This window comes from Onychomys torridus, chromosome 1 (assembly GCF_903995425.1).
Source record: "Onychomys torridus chromosome 1, mOncTor1.1, whole genome shotgun sequence".
Lineage (NCBI taxonomy): Eukaryota > Metazoa > Chordata > Mammalia > Rodentia > Cricetidae > Onychomys > Onychomys torridus.
Genome location: NC_050443.1, coordinates 101,349,858 through 101,361,134, shown reverse-complemented (window position 1 = coordinate 101,361,134; position 11,277 = coordinate 101,349,858). Strand labels below are relative to the sequence as shown.

The window sequence follows — 11,277 nt, the reverse complement described above, 5'->3', positions numbered from 1 at the left end:
TGGTAGCTGGAAATAGAGGCACGTAAGCAGGTCAGCCAGCTAAGGTGGCAGCAGCGACACCAGAGCAGAGCTCCAGCGTCTGCGCAGGTCAAGGGTCAGGGCCCATGAAGTGTTGCCATAAAGAGCACAGGGAAGAGTAAATTCCCAAATGGATTCTGACTCACAGGATAAACCAAGATTCAAGTAAGACTCAGGATCCTGGGTTTTAGCTGCCATGGATGTGAACCCTGGCCCACCCCACAGAGCCAAAAATGTCAATGGGACGACAGCCAAGTCCAACACACAGACAAGTGGCAAGTGAGATTTATTTAAACAATGATAAGGGACAGGAACAGGATCTGGCGTGACCACCTTTGTAACCAAAGGCTCTGGGTGTGCAACAGGGCCAACAACAGAGATGAGGCTACCCATCCCTCAGGGGGCCCAGGGTACTTGCTCAGCTAGAGACTTCAGCCTCCACCTTCACAGGTTCGTACCTTCACCAGGTTAATAGGTTATCTCCTTCAAACCTAAGGGGAGGAAACACAGATGCAGTCAGATGCCTGAGGCAGAGCAAAGGAGCTGGGGGCGGGGGACACTGCTACGTGTCCATGTGCCGGCCCCGGGCACCAGATTAACTCACTGCGGGACCTCGCACTCTTCCAGTGTGAGACAAGATTTCACAAGAAAGTGAGAGGTCAGGCTAGCTTTGGTTTATGGGTGGTTTAAAATAGATTAAGAGAGCATTTCATAACAATTTATGGGCTCTCAGCAGTCAATGTCCAAAATCTACCTGCTGACTGCTGAACTTTGAGCAAACAGAGCTGGCTCTTCTCTGTGTGCTGACACACCAAAGAAGCCTCTGACATTAAAATGTTTATCCTACCCACCCTGGTGTGGCAGTGCTCACTTGCAAACACAGCACTCGGGAGGCTGAAGCAGAAGGACCACAGTGTGAGGCCAGCCTGGGTTTCAGACCACCCTGTTCCCAAAGCATTACCCTCCCCCCAAAAAGGAGGGAGACAAAAATGAAAGCAGCTCAACTTACTCTTTAACAAGTTAACTCAAACTCATTAGAAACCTGCGTTTCCTGATGTTAATACGAAGTTTGGGGAATGGAGAAGAAAGGAAAGGTTATGGTTTATACTTTAATAAATGGTAACTGTGTGTCAAATTGAAGAAAAAAAAAAGAAACCTGTATTTCCAAAAGCTTGGGGAGGTCAAGTTCATTCAGACATAGTCTTGTGATAGAATTTAATATACTCATTACAGTTATGTTCTTTGAGAAGTTTAGTAGCAAGGGAGAAAATATTTATGTCACATGATTCAATTGAAAAAAAAAATGCAGGAGCCCAGTTATATGCACATGTAAATTCATCTCTCCTAAGATAAGACAAGAGTTCAGCACCAGGGCAGAGGGTGTAGCCCAGGGCAGTGCCACACCCTCCTCCTGGTTTCTCTGCTTCCAAATGTGGGAGGTTCCGGGTTCAAATCTTGAAAGCTCAAAACATGAAGTCAGGTGAGGCACACCTGTAATTCTGGTAGGCTAAAGTAGGAAGAATGCCAAGTTTAAGGCCAGGCTGCTTTACACGTCTCAAATAATTAAAAATAATTTTTAAAAAAAGGCAATTAATAAATAAATACACACACACACACACACACACACACACACACACACACACATATATATATATATATATATATTTTTTTTTTTTTTAAATAAATAACACTATCCAGAAAAGAATAGAGGAAGCATCACTAGAGGCTGCCTGGGACCAGGCCACAGGCAGAGCTTCTATGCTCTACCTTTTTACAATTTTCCCAAGTTCCAACTACAATTTCCTTTATTATTAGGAGGTTCCAATATAAAACACAGCAACAAAGGAGTTTCCATCCAAAACTATGTTGGAAGGACTCTGTGAGCTGAACTTCGGAGGCCAAGCAGGCTGGACTGTCAGCTGCCTGTCTAGCAGCTGTCACTAAGACCACTGTGGGAAGCTGGAAGGCACCAGAGACCTGGAATCTGATGTGGTCTTGCTGGGCTGTTCTGTTCGGGAATAACCAGGTACTGGGAAGCAAGAACAACAGGGCAGGAGTCCACAGAGGCTGGACCCAAACCTGGAGAGTCAGGTGTTGAGGTCCTTGCTTGAACCTTGTGGTCTACCATGCCTGTCAGGAAACTACACTCAACCCTAGAGAGTGGGAGAAACTGCCCTGGAAGCTGAGTGGGTCTTTTAGAACTCAAACAGTCCATGTATTAGTATCTAGTAAACATGGCTACGAGCTGGTGAAAGGGCAAACTCTGGTTATTTTTATTAAGATTATTACATTAACCTCTCAAGGTTTTCAACCTTCCCAACTGCAGAACCCCATGGCAGACCTGACAAGGGCTGGCTGGCTGTTTGAAGATTTGTGGTTTAAAGAATTCTGTGCTATAAAACCCTGAAAAGCAAATGATGACTCCTCTGGACACTGTGAGTATGCATGCATACATGTTTTTCTAGTTCTCTGAACCTGAACTGCCCAGTGTGCCTCTCATTCTTGGGAGGACAGAAACACTCTCTTACCGAGCTCCTGGCCTCCGCGGGTGGCCCAGCACAGGCAGTAATGGCGCATGAGCTGCTCTAGAAGCTCCAGTTCATCCAGGAACTCGAGGGATTCTATTCTGTGCAGGAGTCACAACAGGAGATGGAGATGACAGTTAGGAAGGAAGATGCTGGTCGACAGTTATGACATGACACCACCTGGAAAGAATCTGAATACACAACAGCATGCATGCTGTGGCCAAGAAGAAAGGGGTTGGGGAGTGTGGAGAGACGGCTCAGTGGTTAAGGGCACTTGTTGCTCTTCCAGGAGTCTTTCAGCAACCACCCACATGGAGGCTCACAACTGTCTTTAACTCCAGTTCCAGGGGATCTGGTTCCCTCTGCTGGCCTCTAGGGACACCAGGCACACATTGCATGTGCACATAATGCAGGCAAAACATTCACACCCATGAAATTAAGATAAATTTTAAAAAAGAGGAAAGAGTGCCAGAAGTTTAGCTCGGGAAAAGCACACACTTTAATGTGTCGTCTTGGAGGGAGGAGGAGGAGGGGAAGGGAGGAGGAGGAAGAGGAGGGGCAGAACAAGGAAGGGTTGCCTCAAGTTGAGACAAACTAGAAAGGTCTCTGGAATGCTAATGGCAGAGGACTACTTTCTTTGCCCTGTAACTCTTTATAGATTTCTAAAATTTCAGTATGAAAAGCTTTTACAATAATTTAAAAGATGAAGAAAAGATCAGTTCAACAGAAAAGAAAAACAAGAGGTTTTCAAACTCATGTATGAGAAAATAAATATAAATGAAAACACAAGATAGCTGTCCTAGTTAGAGTTTCTATTGCTACGATGAAACACCATGACCCAAAGCAAACTGGGGAGGAAAGGGTTTATTCAGCTTACACTTCCACACTGCTGTTCAGCACCAAAGGAAGCCAGGACAGGAACTCAAGCAGGGCAGGAACCTGGAGGCAGGAGCTGATGCAGATGCATGGAAGGGTGCTGCTTACGAGCTTGCTCAGCCTGCTTTCTTATAGAATCCAGGACTCCGAGATGGCCCTACCCACAATGGACTGGGCCCACCAATCACTAATTAAGAAAATGCCCTACAGGCCTGTCTATAGTCTGATCTTATGGAGGCATTTTCTCAGTTGAGGCTCCCTCCTCTCAGATGACTTTAGCTTGAGTCAAGTTGACATAAAACTAGCCAGAACAATAGTTTTTCAACACTCAAATGAAGACTGAAAGCTGAACACAGAAGAAAAGGCACTTTCTCAATTGCTAGTAAAATGACAAAACAGAGCTGCCTTCCTGGAAGGCACTTTTGTCTCTTTCAACACAGAGAAAGAATAGCCTCTGACCCCGAGATCCTCCCTGCCTCTTTAAGAATGTACCCTATATGCAAAGATAAATGGCCAAGGGCATTTCTACAGCATGACAGTTTCAATCTAGTAACAAGCAAAAATTGAATATAATAGACCATTTGTATGAACTACAACATGCTCATACCTCAGGTCTCTACAGCAGACTATGAACCAGGACAGAGCTCCATGGATTAGCATGGGATAACTTCCAAGACAAATCCTGGAGTTTTTCATACAGAGGGTGTTTATCAAGGAATGTGTGCTTGGTATACCACTATCGATGCCAAGAAAGTGGGCTGCACATGTTTCGGAGAGCACAGAATAATTTGGGGAAATGCAAACAAAACTAGAAAAATAAGTTATCTGAAGAGATGGGTAGTAAAATAAACAGGCAGTGGGTGAAAGGAAGGGTTTCCTTTGGTTTTTACTGTGTAACACTTTGATATTTGAAAAATTAGATATATAGTATGACTTTACTTACCAAACAAGCATTTTAAATATAAATAAATATATACAGAAACATGTACAAACAACATGGCAACAACCCTTGTATCTCTCCACCGGAGTATGTTCACATTGTGAAGGAAACTAAGGTACAACCAAAGAGTATCAGAATGAAGTAAACAAGAATCCACATCCCCATGCCAGGCAGTGGTGGCACATGCCTTTAATCCCAGAGCACAGGAGGCAGAGGCAGGCAGAGCTCTTTGAGTTCCAGGACAGTCAGAGTTACACAGAGAAACACTGTCTCAGAAAACCAAAAAGGGGGGAAGGGAGAGGGGAGAGAGGAGAGAAAGGAGAAGGAGGAGGAGGGAGAGGAGGGAGAGCTGAGAGGAGGGAGGGGAGGGGAAGGGGAAGGGGAAGGGGAGGGGAAGGGGGAGGGGAAGGAAAGGAAAGGAAAGGAAAGGAAAGGAAAGGAAAGGAAAGGAAAGGAAAGGAAAGATCCACATCCCCACAATTTGCAACAGCCTCTACTAGTAATGTCCTTAGGCCATTTGCAATCTTTGTGTGCACATGCATGTTTCTGTAGCTGTGTGACCATTCCTATCATGGCATGTGAGGCGAAGGACCACATCTGGAGGGAGACTGCCCCTCCCCAGTGCACTGGACTTAAAGGCATCTACTATGATTTGAGGAAGAGTGATGCTAAAGGGCTTGTTCCCGGGTGCTGTTACTGAGAAGTGGAGGAGCCTGTAAGGGGAGACCTAGCAGCAGGGATTTCAGTGACTGCAGGTGTGTCCCCAATAGAACTGTGAGGCTCCAGTCCCTTTATCTTCCTTCCTTTGGCTTCAAGGCCATGAGTCATGTGACTTTTGCTCTAACATGCTCCTGTCATCATGTGACCTCACAACAGGTCAAAAGTAGTGGGGCCCACCAGTCACAGACTGGATGACTAAAACTCTGAGGAAAAAAAAAAGTATTTTCTTCACTTTAGACACGGGTCGTCCGTCTCAGTGCTTGTCACAGTAACAGTAAGCTAACCAGGGCAGGAAATTCACCTAGAGAAGAAGACAGGTTTTTGTTGCTGCCACAGACCTGATTACTGAACGACCTATGGAGATGGTGTGCCAGAGGAGTGTGGGAAGTGTAGAGAGGCAGGCCAGAGCGAGGCCAGAATGCTGGTAAAAACCCAGGGAACATGGCAACGCCAAGGAAGTTTATAGTGGAAATGAAAATGGACTGGGAATTGGACACGAGGCCACCCTTGTCACACTGTGACAGACAATCTGATTGCATCTTCCCACTCCAGAGACTCTGTGTGGTGCAGCAAAGATGCAAAATGATGGACTAATTTACTTGGTGGTGGAACCTTCATGTAAGCCAAGCACATGACATGCAGCAGCAGCAGCAGCAGGACTGTTTACGGTGAGACTCAGAGCCAAAAGCAATGGAGTAAAAGATTGAAAAGAATGCAGCCCAGAAGCCGGGAAGATGTTCAGCAGGTAAGACGGCCTCCTGATCTTCCAGAGGACCTGAGTCCAGTTCACAGCACTCACTGCAGAGGACACCTGAGTTCAGTTCCCAGCACCCAGGTTGGGCAGCTCACAACTGCCTATAAATACAGCTCCAGGGGATCCTATGCACTCTTCTGGACTCCACAATCACCCATACAAATAGAGCATACATAAACATAGACACATGTACATATAAATAAAAAATAAAATTTTTAAAATGGTCTGGTTAGTTTTTACTGTCAATGAAGAGTCACCCACGAAGAGAGAACCTTGAAGAACTGTGTAGATCAGACTGTCCTGTGGGTATGTCTGTGGGACATTGTCTCCATTGTTTATTGAAGCCGCAGGACCCAGCCGATGAGCAGTACCATCCCTAGGCAGGTGGTCCTGGGCATGGACCTGTGACCATGAGCCAGTAAGCAGTACTCCTCTATAGTTTCTGCTTCAGTTCATGTCCAGAGTTCCTGCCTTGACTTCCTTCAAGGATGGATTACAACCTTCAAGTATAAGCCAAACAAACCCTTTCCTCCCAAAGTTGCTTTTGTTTGAGTAAACAGTGACAGAAAGTAACTAATATCAACAAACAACACAGAACAACAGGCAGGCTGTACAGAGAAAGAGCCAGTGTAGCTGGGCCCAAAGCATGGCTATCAGCACCTGAATAGAGAAACCCAGTGTGCTGCCCAGGGACGACAGGAAGGACACCTCAAGGAGTGTCCCAGTCCAAAGGCATACAGATGCAAAGGCAAACCCGCCCTGCCTGCACCAGCTGCCTGCCGACCTCTCTGCTTTCCTGGCCATGAGAGGACAGTGTGCTCTGCTGCACAGTCCACAATCCCAACGTCATGGGCCAGTTGGCCATGGATCAGTCTCCACACTGTGCAGCAAATGCATCTCTTCTAAGTTGACTTCAGCTGTGTCATAGTAAAGGACACTGACTAACAGAACATCCAAGGCACGCTACTTAAGAAAGTTCCAGAACAGAGAAAGCAGTGCCCTAATGAAGGCTCCAGAGCAGAAATGAACAGAACTCAGCCCAGACTGTGAAGCCGTTCACTAGCCATGAGCGCCTGAGAACAGGCATATTTGGGGCCAATTTGGATCCGGTATCCCTTGTGCAGACAAAACCCATGTGACATTCAGGAGGCCTGTTCAGGGTAGACAGAGCGAAGCCCGTCATCTCCTGTCACCCTGGTCTCTGTTAGGGTTACATGTGGTTGTCTGCAAAAGACCGTGGCTGCATAAGACAAAGGACTGCCCGGAAATGAGTTCCTCTCCCTCCCGGGGCTGATGCTCTTTGCAAACTCCCCCAGGCTGTTTAGAATAAAGTTGCCAGAGCAAGGGCATTACAGAAGTCAGACCAGGCCCTGACACCTAGCAAGTGGAAGCCAGCCTGACAAAAAAGAAGCTTCCATGAGAATCCAGAGAGCGTCCACCTGTGAGACTGCACTCTCAAAGCATTCACTACCTAGATAACTAAAACTTGGCACAAGAAAAACAAAGAAACGATACTTTTCTAAATGTCAGTAAGGTCTAAGGAAGAGCAAGGCCAAAAGTTCTTCACATGATCTTCTAGCAGACCCCAAAGGAAAGGGGCAGGACCGATGAGGGAGCACAGAGCCTCCAGGAAATGAAGCCAGCAACAACACAGATGGACGCCTGCACGGCTATGTTCCCTAGCACTGTCTTAACGGAGACACTGAAACAAATAAGACGCAAGACCACGCGAGGAAATGTCCGGAACTGGCCATTTTTAAATTTCTTTAAAATTACCATAGTATCAGTTATTCTTATCGACACTGCTATGCAAACATGTAAACAAAATATGGAGACCTCAATATTTTGATATTACAAATATAAATATGATCCATTAAACTTTAAAAAGGGAGTATGACTTCTGAGACTACTGTGTATTGTATGAACCCACTGATTTAGAAACCAGAGTCTATGTATCAATAAATATTTAAGCCGGGCGGTGGTGGCGCATGCCTTTAATCACAGCACTTGGGAGGCAGAGCCAGGTGGATCTCTGTGAGTTCAAGGCCAGCCTGGGCTACAGAGTGAGTTCCAGGACAGGTGCAAAGCTCCACAGAGAAACTCTGTCTCAGATAGATAGATAGATAGATAGATAGATAGATAGATAGATAGATAGATAGACAGATAGAGATAGACAGATGAATAAAAAAATGAATGAATGAATGAACACATAGATAGATAGATAGATAGATAGATAGATAGATAGATAAAGTGAATAAATAAATAAATATTTGCCCATGTATGGGGACCATTGGAGAACAGACCCAATTTGTTAACAGGAGCTAACTGAACCAGTAAACATACAAGACTACATGCCCTCGGCAAGAAATAGTTTTAGAAGAGTGAATAATATATCTTTCTTTCCTAACAAAGAAAGAGTCTGTTTAAAAATGTCATCCTAGGTCTTATCTCTTAGAAGTTGTGGGCAACATCATCTTTTCTTCAAAACAGGGATTACACAAAGTTTCCACTGCTCTGGTGGCTCTGAGAACTTTCCAGGTATAACAGCTTATTTCCATTCAAATCATCTGCTTTGGCAAGGGTGCTATCTCAGCCAGTGGCTAATGAGTTACTCTCTCAAGCTTTTACCAATATTTACCTTAGTTCAAAATACGTGTGCTTGAGGTTAGCTTTGCGTTCACATTAAAGAACACAGACGGTTAGCCTCTGACTCCCAGTCATCTGGAGCTTGGGCTCGGCACTCACATACCTGTTCACCTCTGCCCGAGGAAGCCCACTGTACAGCTCCATCATGTTCACTGCAGATGCCGTCTCCCACCCATTCAGTAGCAACCGTTCCTTCTGAAAGAGGGTGGAGAGACATGGATGAGTCTCAGCATGTACCTGAGACTCTAAGGTACACAGGATTTCTCTGAGCTGTGTTTCAAAAGCCCATATCCAGTCCATTTTCTTTTCGGTTTACCATTTCCTATGCACATGGGGAAACCCACTAGAGTGTAGAGACACAAAGAAAAAAATTCTTCTATGAACAACAGTTATTTGGTTGGTTGGACAGATGGCTGGTTTCAGAGTTTTGCCGTGTAGTCTACGCTGTTTTGCAGCTTGCTAGCCCAGGCTGGTTTCAAACATATGATCTTTCTGCCTCAGTCTACCAAGTGGTAGGATTACAGGTGTGAGCTACCACACTCAGCTTGAGCAACATGTCGTTTAGTAGTCACGTGACAAAGTTTATTTAAATGGCAGTAGGTACAGGAGGTTGTCTCCAGCAAATAAACGACCTTTTCTTTTTTTTTTTGTTTTTGTTTTTGGTTTTGGTTTTTGTTTTTGTTTTTTGAGACAGGGTTTCTCTGTGTAGCTTTGCACCTTTCCTAGAACTCACTTTGTTGACCAGGCTGGCCTTGAACTCTCAGAAATCTGCCTGCCTCTGCCTCCCGAGTGCTGGGATTAAAGGCATGTGCCACCAATGCCCAGCGACCTTTTCTTTTTTAAAGGGACAGATTAAAAGAGACGCAAACTATATTAATCACCTATAAAGTGTAGATCATGGATAGATGCCAAGTCAAATACACTAACTATAAACATGCTTGTAAACTATCAGGAAGAGCTGAAGCTGGTCTGAGACTCAGATGCATGAAAGAGCTATTGCTGAGTTGTGAGGAGTCATCATGGTAACATTATCCTGGAAGTAAGTTCAACAGTAGAAGGGCCTTTTTTTTTTTTTTTTCTCTGTGTAACAGTCCTGGCTGTCCTGGAACTTGCTTTGTAGACCAGGCTGGCTTCAAACTCACAGAGATCCGCCTGCCTCTGCCTCCCAAGTGCTGAGATTAAAAGGCGTGCACCACCACCACCTGGCTTCAGTAGGAGGGTCTTTAACAAGCACTTAGGGTGAAAACACATATTGTCTAGTATATGTCTAAAAATATTCTGACAACACCAACAAATATAATCGTGGTAGGGGCATGAGACAATTCTGAAAATACTAACAATTACTGAAGCTGTGATAGGATAGAAGTGTTTGCTGTACTATTCTTTCTACTTTTATGCTTGTCTGAAATTCTGCATAATATAAACTGTGCAAAAAGCCTGCATAATGAAAATAATGAGCTGTAGGGACTATAAATTTGTTTTCTATAGCAAGGGGACAGGCAGAACAGGGCTTTTCATGGTGTATCTGCCATGGAGAGTGCCCTGCTTTGCTGGCTAATGAATGAGCAAGTGCTCAGCATCTGCTCTGACCTGCGACTCCAGTGACTTGCAGGTTTCCACTCCTGCCAGGTCACACTGTCGCCTCCGGAGGTTTTCAATCATGATCTGCCCAAACCGGTCATCCATGTTCACCTGAGAAGGGAAAAGCTGGTTAGCCACAACCTTAAAGGTCTGTGTCCTAAATAAGCAACAGACAGTACCAGTCAAGGCTGACATTTGGTGGCACGCCCGGCAGCAGCTCAGCAGGGCTGTGTGACACAAAGCTGAGCTGGTGCGCATACACATACATACACACACACACACCCCGCAGGGCAGCACACACCCACTTACATGCCTGCCTAGTGCAACAATTCCATTGCTGCCAGAGAGGCTCACATACATGTTCAAAGATGTGTCTGAGCACATTCTTCCTCACTCTACTGCCTGGGTTTGAATCCTGGCTTGACAATAGCTGTGACCCTGGGGAAACTGGGCAACTAAACTCTAATAGGACAGTACTAACACCAGCCTTATGGATTTGTATGATAACAAAGTAAGCAAATACATGGAGAACTTACAGCAGTGCTGAGCACAGGCATGTGAAAAGCCCAGTGTGAGCTGTTATCACCTCATTACCAACATGGCTTTGTCACTGTAAACAATACACTAGGAAAAGCACGTAAGCAGCTGTCTACACTGTGAGGCTGCTGGTGGCTGGCGACTGCTGATTTAAGTTTCAATCTATTGACAAAGTGAAGGTGGTGGGAGCTGAACCAGGTGCGGGACAGCTGGAGGCAGTACATTGAAATCTGGCACAGTCCCAGGCGTGCTCCAGAGTGGAAGGCCTTGGGTCAGAATCAGTCCACCACCTTCCAGAGCATGCTAGACAAATGTTTCTGGACAGAGTACAGAAGAGGCAAAGAACAACACAGCACACACAGGACAGACACGTGGCGATCATTCTTCATGGGTGTGCATCCTAAAAGCAGACCATGCCCAGGAGACAGTCACATCAACAGAAAGCTGAGGGTGGGATTCCATGAGCAGTGGTCCTGGAGGGAAGACAGGCTGAGGAATGTTTGCAGTTCTAAAGTGGGAAGGAGGACAGTCAGCCAACCAAGAACCAGCGACTCTGGAACCCAAACCCAGATTGGAGTTGAGAAGGAGGTACTGAACCCCAGTCTAGCCTAGACCGGCCCACAATTATATTATGTGGCCAAGTCTTCTTGCTGCTCTTACATGCAATGAAATAAAAAGGA

The 11,277-nt window shown here is 45.5% G+C and overlaps 1 protein-coding gene across 1 annotated transcript in view; it reads right to left on the bottom strand.

Annotated features, from left to right (window-relative positions):
• Positions 1 to 285: 285 nt before the first annotated feature.
• Lcmt1 (leucine carboxyl methyltransferase 1) overlaps positions 286 to 11,277 on the bottom strand; it is a 48,808-nt gene continuing 37,816 nt past the window's right edge. The window contains exons 8-11 of the mRNA XM_036175828.1: positions 10,070 to 10,171; positions 8,583 to 8,674; positions 2,547 to 2,644; positions 286 to 509 (exon numbers count right to left, since the gene is read on the bottom strand). Of these exons, the coding sequence (XP_036031721.1) occupies positions 487 to 509; positions 2,547 to 2,644; positions 8,583 to 8,674; positions 10,070 to 10,171 (315 nt within the window). The 3' untranslated portion in view covers positions 286 to 486. The remainder of the gene's footprint in view (positions 510 to 2,546; positions 2,645 to 8,582; positions 8,675 to 10,069; positions 10,172 to 11,277) is intronic.